This window comes from Gorilla gorilla, chromosome 3 (assembly GCF_029281585.2).
Source record: "Gorilla gorilla gorilla isolate KB3781 chromosome 3, NHGRI_mGorGor1-v2.1_pri, whole genome shotgun sequence".
Lineage (NCBI taxonomy): Eukaryota > Metazoa > Chordata > Mammalia > Primates > Hominidae > Gorilla > Gorilla gorilla.
Window position 1 is genome coordinate 163,016,725 of NC_073227.2, and position 24,508 is coordinate 163,041,232.

The window sequence follows — 24,508 nt, forward strand, 5'->3', positions numbered from 1 at the left end:
TTAGATTCCTATGTAGAATATACAGCACTATTAATACATGAACTATATAAGGCTTTGACAATGGTGCCTTATTCAAGATGATAGATAAGCCATTTGTTGTAGTGATAGTGGAAGGTGGTAGGTAGATGAATACCGCCCTGCTTCCCACATGGCCGGTGAATGGTGTATAAGAAATCTAAAAGATTATACACATCCCACTGAGGGCTTACGGAAGTCCTGAAAATGCCAATGTTTTGATAGAGGCATATGATCAGGACCAAGCAACTCTCAAGTGCAGGCACCTCAAGATCAGATGCAAGGAAGTACCAATAGAGATGCCAGAATATCACTCAAAAGCCAGATGAAGCTAATGCATCTCCATGATTATCAGTCATCCCATAATAGAAACCCCTAGGCATCCAAAGGATACTACAAGGAATCAAGAATCCCTTTGTTACTGATGCTATGAAGACATAGTAAGCCGACCTCATTTACCTGTTTATTTTTTGGGGGATAGGGAAGAAGGAAAGTAAAATTCTAAATTACTGCTAATTTTTCTAAAAAGATAGAGTCATCCAAACTTTTTAAACCAAGCCTGAAGGGAAGCTAAATTTTGAATAGACTTTGATATTTAGATGGGAAGTAAGCTATTTAAACTAGAAGAAACCAAGGTACCACTAACTGGCAAGTCTAAATAGCCTAGGCTACTTGTAAGGGTTCGTGTATTCATTTTATTTTTCTGTGAAACAAATTACTACTCTAAATCCATCACCAAGAAATAACCATTGTTCATATGTTAGTATACGTTCTTCTAGTCTTTTTAATGTATTAAATTAAAATATTTTTAACTGATTAGTAGCCTACAGTTTTATTTAACATTATACAAAGAATCACAGATGTATGCCTAATATAACTCAGATGTGCAGGAAAAATTAAGGATGATAACAGAGAGTGATGGTCACAGGAAACAAACCTCTCTCTACCACAGTGAGGCTCATGAAGATGACAGTAGACGTAGAAAATAAAAACAAGGCCGGGAGCAGTGGCTCACATCTGTAATCCCAGCACTTTGGGAGGCTGAGGCAGGCGGATCACCTGAGGTAGGGAGTTCAAGAACAGCCTGACCAACATGGAGAAACTCCATCTCCACTAAAAATACAAAATTATCTGCGCGTGGTGGCGCTTGCCTGTAATTCCGGCTACTTGGAGGTTGAGGTAGGAGAAACACTTGAACCCAGGAGGCGAGGTTTTGGTGAGCCGAGATCACACCATTGCACTCCAGCCTGGGCAACAGTAGTAAAACTCCACCTCAAAAAAAAAAAAAAAAAAAAAAAAGAAAAGAAAAACAAAATTGCCTTCCTTGGTGTGGATTTGAAGTGATTTTAACTTTTCTCTTTTATACATTTTCTATATTTTTACTATTTCACATAGTGAGCATGTATTATTTTCATGGCAAAAACTCAAAATATATTTTATATATCTGTAACTGTGGCTGCAGGAGCAAAGAATCAGAAAATTACTAAGCCCCCATATGAGCCTTTCTTCACAGCAGTAAACAACTTGAGAGATATCTAACATTTCCTCCTTGTGAATTTTTTTGGAACTAAACCATAATATTAAAAAAGTATAGTGTTATGAGAACACTTCACTGCCAATTCAAAAACTGCTATGTTTCAAACTTGAATTCAGAAGGTGTTAATGCTTAAGCCAATCGAAGGGAGCCCCCAAAGGATTTAAAGTCTATCACAACCCTGAGACTTTGTGTATGTACCATCTCAAATTTAATAAAAACAGTTCATGTTGAGTCCAAATGTCACACTAACTGTGAGACTAAGAGACTAATAGCAAGTGTGTTTTTTGATGGCAGCTGCAGGCAAGACAGACACTATGTGCAAGTGATGCAAAAGCAGTTGCTGCGCCGTTATGTCCCTGCCAACATTTCCACTCAATGTCAGGATTGGCTGCAAAGAATAACTTCCTCCATTCTCCTCAATTTTACATATGTGTATGCTTTACACAAATAAGCAAACAGTGCACACATACGTGATTTCTGCAAACAAGACTCACACGGACTTATGCTTTCAGGTATACACCAACTTTAGATGTGTGAAAGTTAATAATATACTTTAATGTTATGAGTGGGATTTCATTCTCGCTGATTTAAAAAAATTATGAAACCACTAATAATACCTTGTTTGTAATACATAGTTTGACTATATATTTAGACGTTTCTATGTAACATTTTCTTAATTCTATTCCTTTGCTATTTTCCTTCACAAGTAAATCCACAGTAAAAATTCAAGAAATCTTTATCTGTGAGGTGAAAAAATTAATATCAATCATAGCAGCCTTTTAAATTCTCCCTTTTCCACTCCCTTGGAAAAGTAGAGACCGTTATGTAAGAAAATATTCAAATAATTGTCTAAACACTTCTATAGAGAGATGGCAACACACCAACTCACAATTGTTTATTCATCAGCTTATACATAAATGTTTCAAATCAGGATTTAAAAAAGAGGTAAAGGGTCAAGTTATTATAAAAAAAAGTATAGGATCTTAAAAATCCTGACTTCATAGAAGTCAAGGATTGACTATGGTTACAAATTCATCATCTTGGTAATTAAAAAGACAGGCCTGCTTTTGTCAATAAAGTTTTATTGAAACAGCTACAATTAATCATGCAAATATTGTCGATGAGTGCTTTCATATTACAATGGCAGAGCTAAGCAGTAAGGACAGAGATCACATGCCTTGCAAAGACAAAAATATTTACTATCTTGCCCTTTAAGAAGAAGTTTTTGCTTACCCCTCATGTAGGGCATGAATGAGTTCATATTGTATTTACTAATTTTTTGTTAAAAATCATATATTTTACATATATATTTATTGTGTTTTACTGTGCTTGGCTTTATTGCTCTTCACAGATACTGTGTTTTTTTGTTTGTTTTTACAAATTGAAGATTGGTGGCAATCCTTCGTGAAGGTCTACAAGCTCCATTTTTCCAACAGCATGTGCTTACTTCCTGTCTCTGTGTCACATTTTAGAACTGTTGCAATGTTTTCAATGTTTTCACTAGTATATCAGTCATGGCGACCTGTGATCAGTGATCTTTGATGTTACTATTGTAATTATTTTGGAGTGCCATGAACCACACCTAAAAGACGGTGAACTTAGTCAATAAATGTTGTATGTTCAGACTGTTCCAACTGATCAGACATTCCACCATCTCCCTCCCTCTTCTCCTTGGGCCTCACTATTCCATGAAACACAAAAATATAAAAGTTAGGCCAATCTATAACCCTACAATGGCCCACATGTCTCTCACTTTAAATCAAAAGCTAGAAATGATTAAAGTGAGGAAGGCATGTCAAAAGTCAAGAAAGGCTGAAAGTTAGGCCTCTTGTGCCAAACAGCCAAGTTGTGAATGCAAAGAAAAAGTTTTTGAAGGAAATTAAAATTGCTACCCAGTGAATACACAAATAATAAGAAAGCAAAACAGCCTTGTTGCTGATGTGGAGAAAGTTTTGAGTTTTCTGGATAGAAGATCAAACCAGCCACATTCCCTTAAGCCAAATTCTAATCCAGAGCAAAGTCCTAACTCTCTTCAATTCTATAAAGGCTGAGAGAGGTGAGTAAGCCAAAGAAGAAAATTTGAAGCTGACAGACATTGGTTCATGAAGTTTAAGGAAAGAAGCCCTCCTCATAACATAAAAGTACAAGGTGAAGCAGCAAGCGCTGATGGAGGATCTGCAGCAAGTTATCCAGAAGATCTAGCTAAGATCATTGATGACGGTGGCTATCATTGATGAACGTGGTCTGAAACTGAGTGCACAATATCTCTCAGGTATGCATGTGTGTGTGTCTGTATACGTGTGCGTGTGTGTGTGTGTGTGTGAGTGTATGTGTATTCCCACAGGTCCTATACAGAACAATATATGAAAGGGACTTAGACACAGTTTGTATCTGCTACTCATTGGTTTACTGCTCTTCACCAAAAAAGTTACAATTTAGATAATATTTATGTTAAAATTTCAGAAAATAGTTATTTTGTGTCTTTAGCAATGTAAATGACTGTAACATAAAGTTTCTCAGGCACTACTTCTGTCTTTATGGAGAAAAAAACAAGCAAAATTTTTGCTTAGTGGTTCTTCCAGTTTGGATTTCCAAGCATATAAATGAATGGTTTGCACCCTTTGCAACTATTGAAACATAATGGTACTAAAGCACCTGTCATTTTCATTAAACAAGGTAAGAGTCTATCTGAATTGTGAGACTGGGAGGGAAGTTGGTACAAATAAAACACTTTCTGGGATCTGAGTAGAGGTAGTGTAAGAGCAGCTGAGAGAAAAACTTCAGAGTAAAGCTTTGCCCTGGAGATTACACCAAGAAGAATGATTCGGGTTCTTTTACAGGACAATTTCCCATTCTTAACATGCCTAATTTAATTCTTACATTATGGTATATTAATTTTATATCATAATATAATTTAATTTTTATATTATATTACAAATGTAATTCTTAAACTATTTTCTCAGTTGGATAGGATATATCTTCAAATAGGATTTTCAAGAATGTTTGGTGTGTAATGGTTTCTGAGCTCTTGCATATGTAAGTACATCGGCTTCATCCATAAAAAATTTATAACATAACCCTAAATAATAATGTAAAGCCACTGCCTTTTTCTCTCAGAAATCAGTAGATACTGTTCCATTGGGTTCTACAGGGAAGTATAATGCTAGCCTGATTTTAGCATGTAAAAGAAAAAACAAAACTGTAGACTCAGTAATCTTTTTAATGCTTTTTATCAAGTTTTTGCACTGACTATTCTTCCCCCAAGAACACTTAAAATTATTTAGCAATGTCCAGCTCTTTGTCCTGCACATCTTACATCTTTTCTCTCATCCATTTGAACTTTTTTACACCTTTCTTTAGCATTTAAGAAGAGCATATCGTGTTTGTCTTCCACATTACAGACATGATTTCTTAGTGTTAAATCTTTTTCTGCTGGCTCTGTGGATTTAATGTGGCCACTGCATTTTAAAATTTCATTATTTAGTGCATTACACTTTTCTTCATGACCTTTTTTCTTTAGATGGTTCTCTTTGTATAGATTTCTTATTCTGTTTTACAATAACTGTACCTTCTTACACTCTACTGAGACAGCTGGCCAATTTTCCTACAAGCTTTTCCTATTTCCCCTTTGAGTCTCCAGGAAGAATTTTAAAAACCTCCTTTTCGTTATAAAATGTTAAACATTAATTGTTGAATTTTTAAATAAATTGTAATGATAGGAGATTTATACAGAAAAGGTATTGGAGAAAGCCAAAACTATACAGCCTGGTCATCATAAACCCTAGTGAATTTTTGGAATCTATCAGGCTTTTATATATTTTGTTTTTGTAGAATTAAAATGTAATTTTCTTCTTTGAACAATTCCAGTTTCTAATTTTATCTCTGGCAATGGAACTTCATATTGGGAGGCAGTGTTTATTTGTCTTTCCCAAAAGTGCCCACTAGCCCCTTCCATGTGTTAGCAAATGTTTTGCTGTGAAGCATATGGAAATAACAAAAGAGATACAGAGAAAGCCATAAAGAGAAGAGGGTAGGTGGATAATACTTTGATGTGTTAAAATAACAACAACAGTAATGACAGTGGCTATGCCTACAAAAATTCAATAGTTTATTAGTTTCTTTCTCCCAAATCCCTACTCATTCTTTCTCCCTTGATTTGCTATCAATGAATGGAGACAGAGAAGTATTAGTGAAAATAGAGGTGGACTTTGAAGATAGCACTGTGAAGGACTCAAAAGTAGCAGACAAGCAGTAGAAAGACAGTGGCTCATCCTTTAAGAGGTTTCTAAACTGAAGACCCAAGACAGGGGCACAAGACGGAGTCTTTATCTTTACTCTTTCGTTTCCTAGCTTGTTGAATTTTTAAATGAAGTGGTGTTAATGATCCATCAACTAAGACTTTCAACCCAAAAATATTAGGCTAAAATTAGTTATTATGTTAAATACTATATATAGTATAATAATATATTATGTTAATGAATACATGTTAATGAATTTCAGTGTTTTATGACATGTCATTATTTATTTATTTTTTTGAGATGGAGTCTCGCTCTGTCGCCGAGGCTGGAGTGCAGTGGCGCGATCTCAGCTCACTGCAAGCTCCGCCTCCCAGGTTCACACCATTCTTCCGCCTCAGCCTCCCGAGTAGCTGGGACTACAGTTGCCCGCCACCACGCCTGGATAATTTTGTTTTTTGTATTTTTAGTAGAGATGAAGTTTCACCGTGTTAGCCAGGATGGTCTCGATCTCCTGACCTTGTGATCCACCTGCCTTGGCCTCCCAAAGTGCTGGGATTACAGGCATGAGCCACCGCGCCCGGCCGACATGTCACTGTTTTATATTGTCTATGTCTTCACAGACATTTTATTTCATTTATCTTATTTTTAAATGCTATATCATTGTTGTATATATTTTGGGGGTACATGTGATATTTTGATACTTGCATATGATGTGTAAGTCACAGTAACTGGGATATTCATCACCTCAAAAATTCATCTTTTCTTTGTGTGGTGAACATCACAATTCTTCTAAGTATTTGGAATTATAGAATAAATTATTGTTAACTGTAATTAGAAATCTAGTTTTGGCTACGCTAGATGTAGCTATTCCAGAGCCATTTAAAGGGTAAGCCCTAGTCCTAAATTATTAAGTCTGCTTCATCTGGCAACTCCTCTTCTGTGTTTCTCAGGTCCTGCCTGGAATCTCATGCTTGTCTACTGAGAGTCTTTCCTTATTCTACATAACTCCTGTGAGGACTAGCTACTGTCTTCAACCCTTCAGGATAAAATGGTGATCATTACACGGCTCTAGTAAGAGAGGTTCTTGGTGTCCAGTGGTCTAGAACACAACCATGTTGAGCATAATGACTCTTATATGACTTCCAAAATCCAAATTCCTTGTGCTTCTACTGTAATACATAAGCTTGCTTTATCCTTCCAGGTAATGTGTTTTGTCTATTGCCTACATTACCATGTCTATTGCCTAATAGTATTAGGTAGGGATAATGTTGAAAACCCACTTCAGGATAACTTGGCTTCTTAACTTCTTCTTGCAGTTGGCTCTTATGTAGTGTGCTTAGATTCCTGAACATGTCATAGCTTCTCTTTGCCTGAGTCCATACATGTTGTCTGATTTCTCTGGCTTTATTATCCTCACTCTGCTGCTCTCAAATATTCACCTTTCTGTCTCATTTTTAGTCTTTATTTCCCTAGATGCAGATCATATTTTAATAATCCAGTTTCCTGTCTAATTTCCCTGAAATTGGGGTTCTGTTTTCATATTTCTGCAGTCATGCCTACTCTAACCAATTTTGTTAATAGTTGCCAATTTTACCTGCCCTGTCTATGGTGTCCTCACTGGCTTAGGTCAATATGGAATCCCTACGGGCTTCAGAGTCAACCAAAAGAGTAAAATACTATTAAATAACTATGTGTACTAATGTGAGCATAAGGCAGGAACCCAATTGCTAGAAATTTCACACTCTGCTGTAGATTTCAGCAATTAAAAAGTGTTAACGCTTTAAAAGTTGCTAATTTAATGAGATTTAGAACCTTAACAGTATTTTATATAAGGTAGCATTCAGCATTTTTAATGTTATTACAGGTTTGTTTAAAAGGCAGAGAAACAAATTGATTAGTCATGGTCCAGAGATACTCTTATCAACCAATCAGCTCTCAAATCCTTCTACCTTATTATAGCAACTGATCTAATTTTGTTGTACAATACTGTCCATTAGCATAGCATGTTTTATTCAGTCATCTCCAGTAGTTTTTAGACTAATAAATTTCTGAAAGTCTCGCTACAAATGAGAAGTCCAAAGGAAAGTCAAATAGGAATTACTTCCAGAAACAGCAACCATAAGCAGTTGAGGAAAAGACACAAGAATTATTACAAGATCAAAGCTCAAATTATTGGCCAGATACCAAGGTATCCACAGAAATATAGCTCAAACCACAGATGAAAGTAATATATGTAATGTTAAATTTTCTAGTAGCCATATTTTAAAAGTTTAAATAAAAAAGCAGGTGAGGTTAACTTTAATAATATATTTTATATAACCCCAATATATCCAAGTTAACATTTTGTTTTTAAATCATCTGCAAGCGTGGCTAAAAATTAAAGACCTGGTGTGTATCTTACACTGATAGAACATTTCATTTTGGACTAGTCATATCTCAAGTAATCAATAGTTACATGGGACTAGTGGCCACCATAGGGGACAGTTCAGGTCTAGATTTCTATGTTATCTATAGAAATAGATAACATAGAAAAAATGTTCTAGAGAAAAAATAATAATTGATAAGTATGTGAGGTAAGGCAAATGTTAACTGGCTCGGTTTAACTATTTCACAATGCATACGTATTTCAAAATGTTGCACAGATTATATATAATTTGTCAATTAAAAATTTTTAAATGGTATAAAATAATTAATATGAGAGAAAATAGTTATTTTCTCTTACCTGCATAAATCTTCTTTAATGTGAAGGGAAATCAATTCCTTAGGAATATGAAAGGAAAGAATGCTCTCTGACATCTGCTCTCGAATTCGCATCCACTTATTGTCAGATGTGGGAAATCTATATAGTTTACATACTGGGTTCTTTAACACTGGAAAAAAAAAGAAAAAATAATAGTTAAATTCTAAGCAAATGCATATCAGGTGAAGCTCAATTAATAAAACCATTAATCAAGGTAGCATTTTTATTATTCATTTGATCCAAAATGTCTTTAAATCAAAATCCATTAGTGTATCTGAATTTCTAAGAATTTTATTTTGATTAGTGTATCTGAATTTCTAAGAATTTTATTTTGACATCTTATTTTTTTCAGTAGCTTCTGAGACATATAATCTTTGTTAAATTAAAAAAAATTATACATCAAACTCCAAATCATAAATGTGGCTACTGTGGCTTTCTAGTTTACTACCTATTGATTCTTCTCTTCTTCTAAAGTTTTATAAAGTGTATGTGTCTACAAACATGCACACCTAATATACACTTTGAACAAATATATTTCTGAATTTCTTCTGATCACTTTTAGTCAACTTTACCTATTTACATAGCAGGTCACAAACTGATATGTTATTTTAGGAGTTACAAAAGGTCTTACTAAATGTTATTTCTTACGTGTCAGAAAGGTTCACTCTTTTGTCTTAAAATCTGTTAAAATTCAAATACCAAGCACACTTTAGTGCCAATGAGTCAATAACACACTTTTCTGAAACCATGTATTATCAGAAGCAAGGCAGAGAGACTGTGAAGAAACTGTATTTAGGGTGGAGGGGAAAGGAACAAGGTAATGTAACCACAATTTTAAAAAACTTCAGAAAAAGCATATAGGATTAGATATTATGATAACATTTGATACTTATTAGTGAAGCCAGTACTCATACCACACTTTCAAGTTATCAGGGGAGAATTTCATTTCCATTGCTCTTCAGCAATGAATGCCTATGTCACACTTACACACCAAAGCTTAGTGGGCAACAAAATATCAAGTCAGTCACCAGTCAAGAATCTATGATTAGCTGGCTTCAGTTTACAATAAAGCTAATTAAAAACATTAGTTGATATTGAAGCAGAAGGCTGTAAATAATACTGAACATGGTATGTCGGCTAGATCTTCTCAATGTACAGGGAAAAATTCTTTTCAAAATTTTAGGGTCTGTAAGAACACCATATTTCATTCACTACTTGGGTAAAAATATATATTTTTGAACACTGAAATGAGGATCTATTCACCCTTCCTCTGCAATCATCCATTCTCAAAGGTACACTAGGGACATTAGCATTATCAAAATTGGTACCATAATGGAAATTTTGATTTCGAACATCCCATTCTTCAACCACCAGATTCAAAACTTCTAGTACATGTACATGCCTCCTGCCAAGAATTAGAGTGCTTACTTTTCAACAGCACCAACAGAAGCCAGAAGAAAGTACACTATTTCTAGCATGTTGAGAGAAAATACTGCATTTTAAAATCTAGAGCTGTATGCTCCCAAAGATTATCTTTTGAATATAAGCACAATATTTAAATTTTGTCAATTTGGTTGTTTACAGAATATATACTTAGAGTTCATTATCTTTACTTTCTTTTGCCTGAAATATAAGAACTTACAGCCGATCAATAAAAGAAAATAAAAAAGTTTTAGTCATTTGTAAAGTGACAGTGTTTCAAAGATATAAGAATTTGATTACTGCTTCTATTATAGTATCTCTGGAATAGGAAGAGAAAAAATATGTACTAAATTTATTATGGTGTCCATATACCAAATATGAGATCTCATGAATTCCCAATATATCTAACATGGTTAGGAATAAGCATGCATTATTTTATGGTAAGACAAACTTCAGTCCTTAAAATGGCCAAATTGTTCCTTATTTAGCAACATATATAAATATTTAGTTACTTAGTTTATCTAGAGTCAGTATAAGTGCTATTTTTCAACCTCTTTTTTTTTCGTGATCACACAGAACTTTTGTATCTCCTAAAGCAAGGTTCAAAATCCTTGGATTTTGCTTGCCTTTTATACATCAATAATAATTTTTTAGAAAAACCGTATTTTTAATTATGTCACAAAATATAAAAGTCTTCCTTTGTTGATCTCAAAACAAATCCTTCTAATTTTTAATTTATTGTTTTCTTTTTTTTTTTTTTTTTGAGACAGGGTCTCATTCTGTCACCAAGGCTGGAGCTTAATAGTGTGATTTCAGTGATCTTCCTGTCTCATCCTCCCAAGTAGCTGGGACTACAGGAGCATGCCAATTTTTTTTCTTTTTTTTTTTTTTGTAAAGACAGGGTTTCACCATTGTTACCCAGGCTGGTCTTAAACTCCAAACTCCTGGGCTCAAGCTATCCGCCCATTTCTGTCTCTCAAAATGCTGAGATTACAGGTGCAAGCCACCACGCCTGGCCTTATTGTTTCCATTCTAAGACTCTTCAATGCACTCTGAATATAAACCTTTGTTGAGATAGATTAAACAGAAATCAAGGGTGGTTTGATTAATGAACTCCAGAACTCTCCTGTAACTACCAGGTACACATCATCCAAGGACTCTCTAGGAATGCTGCTATTTATAAAGAAAATACTTGTAACAATTTAAAAACCAGGCAATTTAATCATGCAAAAAATTGCCAGTGATGTTGCCTATTTAACTTTTATGTTATGGGTTCTGATCTTTTGAGACTCATACTCCAAACATTAGTACTAAATTGCATATCTTTATCATTATCTCAATGTAGATATAATGGAATCTACTTTGCAACCCAGTTTGACCCAGCAGTTTTGCTTATTAAACACCTATCATGTCTGATGCAAGAATACCTCCTATGTATCATAAAATACAGTATAACAGAGTATTATTTTTTAAATAAAGAAATTGGGTCTGAACTTTAAATACCATGCAAATTTGTTGCACTGGTTACAAAAAAAGCAAATAAAATGTTCTCAACTCAAAATTCTTGATGGTCTGATGGTGGGGAGGTTTTGTTATCGCACATAAAAGAAAGGCACGGTACTCATGTATCGAATATTGAACAATGCACCACAAAAGATGAATGTTTTGTCAACTTTTAAAAAAAAGATTCTTCTCTATAGCATACACACTCTGCTCACACACACTCCAGCTGTGGAAATAAGCAAATAACTGTGTGAATGACTTTCATCTCTGGCTCTCCACTGGTGGCAAGTATTTATTCATGCAGGAGATGGCTTGCTATCCATACAATAGGCTTATCTCAATAACTATGTAATACCTACTATAAGTTCTTTTTAAAGAGAGCCCTGTGTGTATTCTCATCTTCATTTTTTTACTGCTTTTGCCATACAATTGCTAAAAATATCATGTGACCGATTATATCAAAAGAAAAGTAGTTGAGATATTTTGGACCATATCATTGTATTGTGATGACAATGTGAGTAAAGTTCTAAACTAGTCCAGATCTTGATTGACACATTCCCCTTGAGGTCCACCCCTTGAGATCCACCCCTTGAGATGAACACATAGAAGGAAAGTAAACGGCAGATTTTTCTTTCCTTTGAAATTGCAGCACAACTCAAATTTCTATATTGTTTCTCCCAGATTGTAATAGGGACATTTAACAAGGTAGCATGTCACCTGCTTTTTCATGGGATTCAGTAATTGTGAAGCCAAACTGCTGCAGTTCTAAATTATCCAAAGTAAGGATGCCAAGGAAATGTTCAACAAAGCCAACACAGATAGAAAAGACTGTTGCTCAAGTAACCTTGGGGCAGAAAAGATAAATCAAAGAGATATCATAGGGATGGCCTTCTCTTTGCTGTTTCTGTAAACAAAGGTATGCTAGGAATATCAGTGGGTTGGCTGGACAAGAAATTTTGGAAATACAGATTCAGGGTCCAGGGGATAATCAAAAAGCTCAAACATTTATTTCACCAGGTTATCGTTTATATGTTTCTCCAGAGGAAGCTAATCTGTAATTATCTTCACACACTTTCTTGCTTCCAGTTCACGATAGAAGCAGCATATTTAAATGAATCCAACTTGATTGGCTTCAGGCCGTACATTCATTATTTTACTACACTGCAGATTCTTGTAGAGAATCTATTCATTCCATAGTTTTAATTATGTAGTTGTTTAATTAACTATTCAGCTAAATGTATCTATATTGCCTATTCTCCAAAAGCTACATTATACTTTCTAAGGATAAGTCTGTAATCCAATTAGACACTGACACATCCTCATTTGTATTTGAAGATATCTTAAATACATAATAAATGAAACTTGGCTCTTTTAAAGATCAGATGAGCACTGAGAAATCTAAACAGAAATGTTACAAAAACACTATCCTTAGCATGGCTTCAGAAAAGTGAGGGTAAGAAAAACATGAGAGGAGCTCAGAAAATACAGCAAACAGATACCCTGAATCCAGCCAAACCCACAAGCTCTTGGCCAAAAATAAGAAAAACTATTGCAGATGTCATAATAAAACACAAACGTATTATTTGTCTGCAGTTGGTGACAATTGGTGAATTTCTTCTGTAGAATTTGGATTTGAGATCTTGGGTGGTTAGAAAAAGGACTGGCCTTAGTTCTGTTCATTCTGTTTCAGTGAGTGAAGGATACAACTTGTAAAGCTAGAAGCTAGCTTCTATTTCATGCTGAAAAAACCAAGACAACCCATACTCTATTCTACTCATCAAGTTGTTTCTTGCCAGTATGCCTCTGGTCAAGGCATTCCATGCAAATCACAGGAACCCCCCACTTTCCTAACCACATGTAATCATCCTATAAACTTAGCTCAGCTATCGCCTCCTCCAGGAAGCCTTCTTCAGTTTCTACTACCTCCCTCCCTATATAGATGTCTCTCCTTTTTACATCACAGCCCCATCTCTATCTTGGTTCTTACCAACTGTACTACAGTAGTCTGTTTAGTGGTCCATGTCTCCCAGGGGAATATGAGCTTTATGTGTTGGGGGAATGGTGGAGAGAGCTGTGTGGTTTTTCTTGTTCTCTTTTTTTCCTCCTGCACTTCCCATAATGTCCAGTAAATATAAACATTCCACAGAAGTGAGCCTTAAATCTGGCAACTCAGATGTTTCTCGTCATTACTCTCCTCATGAAGAGAGCAGGTACACAACCAATTGTGGAAATTAAGAGGGGAAAATGCAAGAGGGAAGAGCATAATTAAAAGCCCCAATGCAAGAGAGAGCACAGGGATCAGAATCAGGGAAAAGATTAACCATAACTGAAAGACCCCTTTATGTTCTTCCACAAAATGTAAACTTTTTTACTATTATCACTGTTTTGCCTATATTGTTTTTCTCCTAGTTTACCTAAAGGAGGAAGAGGAGGAGATAAATGGACTTAGGAAAGATAGTTGAAGCATTTAAAGTCATCTAAGAGAAGCTTCTATTCATTATTAGATAGTCAAGTTTACTCTTCCATTTGAAGCTACTTAACATCTTAAGTTAAATCCTGTATTAGCACACAGTAATGAAAACATATGGAAATTTCAATAGAGCAAAACCAGTGGATTGCATCACGTTTGTTAAAACAGCAAAGGACAAATAAATCTAGGGAGGAAGTGAAAAGGATCAAGGGCCAATGTTATAAGCCAAGATGGCCCTAAATTTTACATACCAGAGACTTACAAACACTGAGGCAACATCCATTTAAATCACAAGGAGAAAATATATTTTTGTTATTATAAAATGAATATCATCTGATATTTGACAAGGTAGTGAATTTAGTAACACATTAATGAAAGGAAAAACGGAAAAACTTGGCATTTGCTTTTGGCTGGAATTCATCAGGACTCAAAATGAGTATAGCAGGAACTAGTTTTGAGAATCTTAAAATATTCTGAATCATGCATTGCTTTGGATGGGGGTGGTAATGAGGAGAAAGTTATCTCAATATTTAGCTCAATTGTGTGGTATTGTGAAAGTCAATTAAAATCTATGGTGCTACATGAGGTAGAACAAACTTTATTATTATTATTATTATTATTTATTATTATACTTTAAGTTCTGGGATACATGTGCAGAACGTGCAGGTTTGATACATAGCTATATACGTTCCATGGTGGTTTGCTGCACCCATCAACAAGTCATCTACATTAGGTATTTCTCTTAATGCTATCCCTCCCTTAGCCCCCCCACCCCCTGACAGGTCCCAGTGTGTGATGTTTCCCTCCCTCTGTCCATGTGTTCTCACTGTTCAACTCCCACTTACGAGTGAGAACATGCGGTGTTTGGTTTTCCGTCCCTGTGTTAGTTTGCTGAGAATAATGGTTTCCAGCTTCATCGATGTCCCTGCAAAGGACATGAACTCATCTTTTTTTATGGCTACATGGTATTCCATGGTGTATATGTGCCTTTTTTTTTTTTTTTTTTTTGAGACAGAGTCTTGCTCTCTTCCCCACTCTGGAGTGCAGTGGTGCGATCTCGGCTCACTGCAAGCTCCGCCTCCTAGGTTCACGTCATTCTCCTGCCTCAGCCTCCCGAGTAGCTGGGACTACAGGAGCCCACCATCATGCCCGGCTAATTATATTTTTGTATTTTTAGTAGAGGCAGGGTTTCACTGTGTTAGCCAGGATGGTCTTGAACTCCTGACCTCATGATACACCCACCTCAGCCTCCCAAAGTGCTGGGATTACAGGTGTGAGCCACCACGCCCAGCCCACATTTTCTTTATCCAGTCTATCATTGATGGGCATTTGGGTTGATTCCAAGTCTTTGCTATTGTGAACAGTGCTGCAATAAACATAGGTGTGCATGTGTCTTTAAAGTAGAATGATTTATAATCCTTTGGGTATATACTCAATAATGGGATTGCTGGGTCAAATGGTATTTCTGGTTCTAGATCCTTAAGGAATCTCCACACTGTCTTCTACAATGGTTGAACTAACTTACACTCCTACCAACAGTGTAAAAGCATTCCTATTTCTCCACATCCTCTCCAGCATCTGTTTCCTAACTTTTTAATGATTGCCATTCTAACTGGCATGAGATGGTATCTCATTGTGATTTTGATTTACATTTCTCTAATGACCAGTGATGATGAGTTTTTTTTCATATGCCTGTGGGCCACATAAATGTCTTCTTTTCAGAAGTGTCTGTTCATATTCTTTGCCCACTTATGGATGGGTTTTTTTTCTTGTAAATTTGTTTTAAGTTCCTTGTAGATTCTGGATATTGGCCCTTTGTCAGATGAATAGATTGCAAAAATTTTATCCCATTCTTTAGGTTGCCTGTTCACGCTGATGATAGTTTCTTTTGTGTGCAGAAGCTCTTTAATTAGATCCCATTTGTCAATTTTGGCTTTGGTTCCCATTGCTTTTGGTGTTTTAGTCATGAAGTCTTTGCCCATGCCTATGTCCTGAATGGTATTGCCTAGATTTCCTTCCAAGGTTTTTATGGTTTTAGGTCTTATGTTTAAGTATTTAATCCATCTTGAGTTAACTTTTTGAATAAGTTGTAAGGAAGAGGTCCAGTTTCAGTTTTCTACATACGGCTAGCCAGTTTTCACAACACATTTATTAAATAGGGAATCCTTTCCCCATTGCCAGTATTTTATTGAGGATTTTCGCATCGATGTTCATCAGGGATATTGGCCTGAAATTTTCTTTTTTTGTTGTGTCTCGGCCAGGTTTTTGTATCAGGATGATGCTGGCCTCATAAAATGAGTTATGGAGGAGTCCCTCTTTTTCTGTTGTTTGCAATAGTTCCAGAAGGAATGGTACCTGCTCGTCTTTGCTTGTTTGTGTCAGGTTTGTCAAAGATCAGATGGTTCTAGATGTGTGGCGTTATTTCTGAGGCCTCTGTTCTGTTCATATATATGTATATGTGTATATATATATATGTGTGTATGTATACACACATATATATGTGTGTAAGTATACACACATATATATGTGTGTATGTATACACACATATATATGTGTGTATGTATACACATATATATGTGTGTATGTATACACATATATATGTGTGTATGTATACACACATATATGTGTGTGTATGTATACACATATATATATGTGTGTGTATGTATACACACACACATATATTATATATGTGTGTGTATGTATACACACACACATATATATATATATATATATATGTTTTGGTACCAGTACCATGCTGTTTTGATTACTGTAGCCTTGGAGTATAGTTTGAAGTCAGGTAGCATGATGCCTCCAGCTTTGTTCTTTTTGCTTAGGATTGCCTTTGCTATATGGGCTATTTTTTCTTTTTGTTCCATATGAAATTTAAAGTAGTTTTTTCTATTTCTGTGAAGAAAGTCAATGGTAACTTCATGGGGATAGCATTGAATCTACAAATTACTTTGGGCAGTATAGCCACTTTCATGATATTAATTCTTCCTATCCATGAACATAAAATGTTTTTCCATTTGTTTGTGTCCTTTCTTATTTCCTTCAGCAGTGTTTTGTAGTTCTCCTTGCAGAGGTCCTTCATATCCCTTGTAAAGTGTATTCCTAGGTATTTTATTCTCTTTGTAGCAATTGTGAATAGGAGTTCACTCATGATTTGGCTCTCTGTTTGTCTATTATTGGTGTATAGGAATGCTTGTGATTTTTGCACATTGATTTTGTATTCTGAGACTTTGCTGAAGTTGCTTATCAGCTTAAGGAGATTTGGGGCTAAGTCAATGGGGTTTTCTAAATATAGAATCATGTCATCTGCAGACAGAGACAATTTGACTTCCTCTCTTCCTATTTGAATACCCTTTATTTCCTTCTCTTGCCTGATTGCCCTGGCCAGAAATTCCATTACTATGTTGAATAGGAGGGGTGAGAGAGGGCATCCTTGACTTGTGCCAGTTTTCAAAGGGAATGCTTCCAGCTTTTGCCCATTCAGTATGATATTGGCTGTGGGTTTGTCATAAACAGCTCCTATTATTTTGAAATATGTTCCATCAATACCTACTTTATTGAGAGTTTTTGGCATGAAGGGGTGAATTTTGTCAAAGGCCTTCTCTGCATCTATTGTGATAATCATGTGTTTTTTGTCATTGGTTCTCTTTATGTGATTATGTTTATTGGTTTGTGTATGTTGAACCAGCCTCGCATCCCAAGGATGGAGCTGACTTGACCGTGGTGGATAAGCTTTTTGATATGCTGCTGGATTCAGTTTTCCAGCATTTTATTGAGGATTTTCGCATCGATATTCATCAGGGATATTGGCCTGAAATGTCCTTTTTTTGTTGTGTCTCTGCCAGGTTTTTGTATCAGGATGATGCTGGCCTCATAAAATGAGTTAGGGAGGAGTCCTCTTTTTCTATTGTTTGGAATAGTTTCAGAAGGAATGGTATCAGCTCCTCCTTGTATCTCTGGTAGAATTTGGCTATGAATCAGACTGATCCTGGTCTTTTTTTGGTTGGTAGGCTGTTAATTACTGCCTCAATTTCAAAACTTGTTATTGATCTATTCAGGGATTCAACCCTTCTGGTTTAGTCTTGGGAGGGTGTATGTGCCCAGGAATTTATCCGTTTCTTTTAGATCTTCTAGTTTATTTGCATAGTGGTATTTACAGTATTCTCTGATGGTAGTTTGTATTTCTGTGGGATCAGTGGTGATCCCCCCTTTATCATTTTTATTGTGCCTATTTGATTCTTCTCTCTTTTTTTCTTTATTAGTCTGGCTAGTGGTCCATCTATTTTGTTAATCTTTTCAAAAAACCAGCTCCTGGATTCATTGACTTTTGGAAGGGTTTTTTGTGTCTCTCTCTCCTTTAGTCAGAGGCAGTACAAAATTTTTAATGAGACTTAAGGAAAGTAATAAATTATTTTATTCCAAACTTAAATAATTATATTTGAAAATCTTTCTCAAAGAAAGAAAAATAATTGAGTTTTCTGTTATCTGAAGTATAAGTTCAGATAAGATACACCTGTTGTTTACCATTTAACAAGCATTATTGTATTCTTGTATGGAAGAGCCTCTGTGTGCTCAGGAGGGAAAGAAGGCATCACCCCTCCTGCCCCTGCCCTCCAGGCTCCTGTGCTCCCATCTACTCTAGGCACCTTCCACTCCCAGGATATGTTTATATTGTACATCACCAGAATGATGCTTCACTGGTTGCTGACCACCCCCATCCCAAGATCAGGTTAGCTCTGTGCATTTTTCCCTTTAAGAGGGTATCAGTGAATGGATTGCATCTATATCCAGACTCAAAGACTATCAATTTTTGAAGCCTTTTCCCCATGAGATTTAAGAAAGAAAAGCACCCGTTCCTCCCCCTCCGTTCCCTCTGTCTCTCTCTGTCTCTGTGTTTCTCTCTCTCTTTTTGTTTTTTTTTTTTTTTTGAGATGGAGTTTCACTGTTGTTGCACAGGCTGGAGTCCAGTGGCATGATCTCGGCTCACTGCAACCTCCGCCTCCCGGGTTCAAGTGATTCTCCTGCCTCAGCCTCCCGAGTAGCTGGGATTACAGGTGCCCATTACCACACCCAGCTAATTTTTTGTATTTTTAGTAGAGACGGGGTTTCACCATGTTGGCCAGACTGGTCTTGAACTTCTGACCTCAGGTGATCTGTCCACTTTAGCCTCCCAAAGTGCTGGGATTTCTCTCTCACTCTCTGTATGTGTGTGTGTGTGTATGTGTGTGTGTGTGTGTGTGTGTGTGTGTGTGTGTATGTGTATGTATTTAGGCTTAGGAGTCACCATTATTTAAAGGGCCATGTGGAGAAATCAACTCTCTTGCTTGGTTCTCTTGAAATCTCAGGGGCACATTCAGCAGGACTGGAAATTTTTATTCCTTATAATGAATTTTTTTTTTACCAATAAATTGTTTACCAAATTCCAACTGATTGGAGATTTCTAGATCAATGGGAGAGGGTAGATGCTAAATAATGAAGAATTCAATTTATAACATTTAAGTGCCCAGACATTGTTAACATAAAATGATATAGACTGCAAATCAAAAAGCAATGTTCCTTCCTCCTAAGTAGCTTACAATCTAGTATCTTCTTCAAAACAACAATAGTAGGTGGTTTAACCCTATTTGGTGAAAAAGAATCAAAGCTGTGAAGCAAGATGTACAAATACCAGTAAGTTCTCCACATAGGAGGGCGAACTGCACATATTTATGACTAATAGCAGCACAGTCTCCTCATCTTTGTTTGGATTCCAACTCATACAGTCATGGAAATCATGGTTGTTAGGTATACAAAAATACTGTATCACATCTAATGCTTGCTGAGTGGGGGAAACTCACTCTAAATGGGACCATAATGGGAAACTTTCTGACAGGGTCTACTAGCTTCTTAGATTTGGCATGGTAATTTGAGGGTCTATGGGCTGAAGTACCCTGTAGAATTATATAATAATTTTACCAAAAAAAGAGAGAATTAAGAAATTTACACAGAATTGCCTTTAAAACTTTTTTTAATGTTCTATCACTGGTCAGACTCTTTAACTGTAAATAATAACCTCAGAGAAAGAAAACTATAAATGCCAAATATTCCTCCATAAAAAACTGATGAAAATGAATACTTTCATGAAGTGTTTCTAAAAGGAAGGAGAACAATGCAAACGCTAACCTATGCGACATCAACTTCAAACATTTGAGAGCCAAAAAGGAAGTCAAAAACTCTTTAGGTTAATTTGGTCATTTTAAAATAATTGAAAGGCAAAGAAGCTGAACTGTCTTTCAGGATGAAACTGCTGGTTGAAAAACCTAGGCTTTAAAATCATTTCTTCTGTCAGTGCATCCAGTGCTCTTGTATTAATACTACCAGAGTCCATTTATCGTTGCTGTGCTGCAAACAAGGTGCCTCAGTTGGTGTGACTTAGGCACCAAACTCCATGACTATGTGAAAGACCTACCATCTCCCCTTCTATAAGGTCAAGATTCACTTCCCCTACTCCCATTTCCACCTCACCTCCAATAGAAAATAAAGTTTTCGTAGTACTATTTTACTTAAACAAATAAGCAAATAATTAGAGATAAGTCTGCTTTTTAACAACTTAATTTTATGAGTTATATTGGTAGAAAGTCAAACTAAGTAAGAGCTTCACATGTTTATTACATACTGTGTCTTCTAGTGTGCCTTGTTTGTATTTCCATGTAATTAAGGTACTTATATATCTTTCTTATAGAATTGTAAATTCTGTCCCACCTCTTCCTTATTCTCTCTCTCCTTCCACCCTAAATTCCCCAGATTCCCAACATACACATTCAACTTGCAAGGGCATGAAAAGGGTGAGGCCTTAGGGGAAAGTGTTTTTCTTCTTAGTTTTACAACAGATAAGTGAACTTCCTGATTTATACCAAAATCTCTAGAGATGTAAATAGAATAGTGACGAACTGATATAAGATATGACATTCTCTCCCACTCAGTAAGTACTTCATAACTCACTGGAGACTGAAAAGCTCCATTTAAGACATTAATACAAAGACTTGAGAAGAATGTCAATAGCTTACTTTGCCTACAGATTAAAGAAATACCACATGGGTATAGAATGGATTAATTTCAAAGTTGCTGAATTTAGATAGATAAAAAAATAGAACAAAAGATTAAAGTACACAGGCCAAAGTCATATACATATTCTATATCTGCACAATGCACCTTTATATTTTGAACAGAAACATTTTATGAATAGCTCTTAGTTGTATTTTTATAAGGTTTTAAAAAATCCAGTCTTCATAACATTTGACTTTCATTTAGTCTCATCTTCCCCTGATAAAAGATGACTCCAAGAAAATATCTGTGGCAAATATCCTAGGTTCTGGGTGGTCCTCCAGGTTGACTGGACTACAGACATTTAGAAATATATTCAGAACTAAGTGGACTGCCACCACCAAACTGTCACCTCCATAAAAGGAAAAAAGCAATAATTAATCATCTTTCACTCCACAAAGTATATTTAAATTGCAGAATGTAGCTGTTCCTATCAATTTTATGTCAGTAGTTTTTGTCATATTACAATTTATATGTAACAAACAAATACCCTGGTAATCTGAATTAGTATGGCTTCCAAGACTTATGCCTTACAGAGTTTATGGCACAACTATGGAGAGGTAAAGATCTATTTTTCAATATGATCTCTGTGTCTCTTCTTCCATAAGTAATATGTTTGCTTGATTTTAAAGTAATGTTTCTCTTTCTCCTTGAAATTTATACTTAACCAATAAGTATCACAAAATGCCACTTTTTTGTGTGTATATAAAAAAGTTACGGGGTTCACATAAGTCAGTCATTAAAATTTGTCTTATAATTATAGTATAGATGATTTTGGCGATAACCTGAATCAAGCTGTATTTAACATGAACTTAATATCCCACTCAAATTTATTTTTAAAAATTAGCATTTAATGAATGACAAAAATTATGGTTTATGAGCATATTAAAGTAAATAACTAAAGGTTTAGTCAACTTTCAGGTGAAAAACAAATGTGAGGAGGACCCTTTGATAATACTTTAAATATTTTAAGAGCACTAATAACTCAGATGCTTTTAGGATGTATGGTTGATTTATTAATAGCTGCCTGGGTAGACCCTTCAAAACGCTATTTAGTACATACCCCACAATATTATATCTTTCACTAAAAATAAGAAAAATCCCATCTCATTTGGCTGTAGGTTGAGAAACACCTGTTCTTCCTTGGGTTAATTCTTCATTCTGTGTAAGTGGACTTGATGTTTTTAAACATATTGCTCAACTAAATTGTATTTTGTTTATCTATGTGTATAAACAGAGCCAAAGGGATGCCTCTCCTTCCCCATTCCCTATTGTTGGCTGCCTCTTGCAAGAGAAAACTGCTAATCATTTAGGGGTTATGTATTTGTAAGCTGCTGAAGTTGTGTATTATTCATTAACCTGATTATCATGCTATGTTACTGCTTAAATGTACAACATGGCAGGGCTAGAAAAAAGAGTAAAGTATTTTACTGTGACACCAATTTGTTGATTAATGCCTTCTTAGTAATACCACAGCCTATTGCTTATGAGCAAAGGCCTTGGAATCAAAGTGGGTTTAAATTCTGGACCCATTGTTTGCTGCATAGGTGATCTTGAAGACTTCCTCATTTGTGAAATATGGATAATGATAGTACCTTCCTCATAGCACATGTCAGAGGATTATCTAAGACAAGGTATATAAGGTATTAGCATATTGCCTGTCACTATAGTAGTCATTATTTACTAACGGTCATTTAATTTACATTATCATTTAAAAATTGGTTCCATAATTTTACATATTCATATTATCACATATATTTTAACAGTACTATATGTCTCAATTTTATTCATAAATACATTTAGTATACAGTTTAATACCTTGCTGAAATGCAAACGTATTATGTGAATAATGCAGTACACACCTACATACCCAAGAATGTACAAATGTGATTATTAAGTTTTCCTACTGAATCCATATATCTATTGTTTTAACAGCTTTATGAGTTATATAATTAGGAAGTCAAACTAAACAAGAGCTTCACACTGTCTTCTAGTGTTTCTTGTTTTGGATAATACATGATCCAATGGCTAAAAGAAATTTATAGTCATGTGTAGTTTAACAAGGGGTTATGTTCTGAGAAAGTAGTCATTAGGCAATTTCGTCATGGTGCAAACATCATAGAGTACACTTACAGATACCTAGATGGTAGAGCCTACTACACACCTATGCTCCACGGTATCGCCTATTGCTCCTAGGCTACAATCTGTATAGTATGTTACTGTGCATAAATAAGTAGGTAACCGTACCACAGTGGTAAGTATTTATGTACCTAAACATATCTAAACATAGAAAAGGTACAGTAAAAATATGGTATAAAAGATTAAAACTGGTACACCTGTAAAGGGCATTTACCATGAAAGAAGCCTTCAGGGCTAGAAGAAGTTGCTCTGGATGAGTCAGTGAGTGAGTGGTGGGTGAATGTGAAGGCCTAGAACATTACCATATACTACCGTAGACTTGGTAAACAGTGTATGCATAGGCTACAACATTTTTAAAATCGTTCTTTCTTCAATAATAAATTGACAGAGGAGCCAAGATGGCCGAATAGGAACAGCTCCGGTCTACAGCTCCCAGTGTGAGCGACGCAGAAGATGGGTGATTTCTGCATTTCCATCTGAGGTACCGGGTTCATCTCACTAGGGAGTGCCAGAGAGTGGGCGCAGGTCAGTGGGTGCGCGCACCATGCGCGAGCCGAAGCAGGGCGAGGCATTGCCTCACTCGGGAAGTGCAAGGGGTCAGGGAGTTCCCTTTCCTAGTCAAAGAAAGGGGTGACAGACAGCACCTGGAAAATCGGGTCACTCCCACCCTAACACTGCGCTTTTCCGACGGGCTTAAAAAACGGTGCACCAGGAGATTACATCCCGCACCTGGCTCGGAGGGTCCTATGCCCATGGAGTTTGGCTGACTGCTAGCACAGCAGTCTGAGATCAAACTGCAAGGTGGCAGCGAGGCTGGGGGAGGGGCACCCGCCATTGCCCAGGCTTGCTTAGGTAAACAAAGCAGCCAGGAAGCTCGAACTCGGTGGAGCCCACCACAGCTCAAGGAGGCCTGCCTGCCTCTGTAGGCTCCACCTCTGGGGGCAGGGCACAGACAAACAAAAAGACAGCAGTAACCTCTGCAGACTTAAATGTCCCTGTCTGACAGCTTTGAAGAGAGCAGTGGTTCTCCCAGCACGCAGCTGGAGATCTGAGAACGGGCAGACTGCCTCCTCAAGTGGGTCCCTAATCCCTGACCCCCGAGCAGCCTAACTGGGAGGCACCACCCAGCAGGGGCAGACTGACACCTCACACGGACAGTACTCCAACAGACCTGCAGCTGAGGGTCCTGTCTGTTAGAAGGAAAACTAACAAACAGAAAGGACATCCACACCAAAAACCCTTCTCTATGTCACCATCATCAAAGACCAAAAGTAGATAAAACCACAAAGATGGGGAAAAAGCAGAGCAGAAAAAGTGGAAACTCTAAAAAGCAGAGCACCTCTCCTCCTCCA

At 36.3% G+C, this 24,508-nt stretch overlaps 1 protein-coding gene across 8 annotated transcripts in view; it reads right to left on the bottom strand.

Moving 5' to 3' along the window:
• INPP4B (inositol polyphosphate-4-phosphatase type II B) overlaps positions 1 to 24,508 on the bottom strand; it is an 809,117-nt gene that overhangs the window by 201,033 nt on the left and 583,576 nt on the right. For all 8 annotated transcript variants that reach the window (XR_008679096.2, XM_055384744.2, XM_019025935.4 and 5 more), the window contains one exon: positions 8,513 to 8,660. Coding sequence is in view for 7 of the 8 variants with exons in the window: in XM_055384744.2 (XP_055240719.1) it covers positions 8,513 to 8,660 (148 nt within the window). In the remaining variant the exon portion in view is untranslated. The remainder of the gene's footprint in view (positions 1 to 8,512; positions 8,661 to 24,508) is intronic.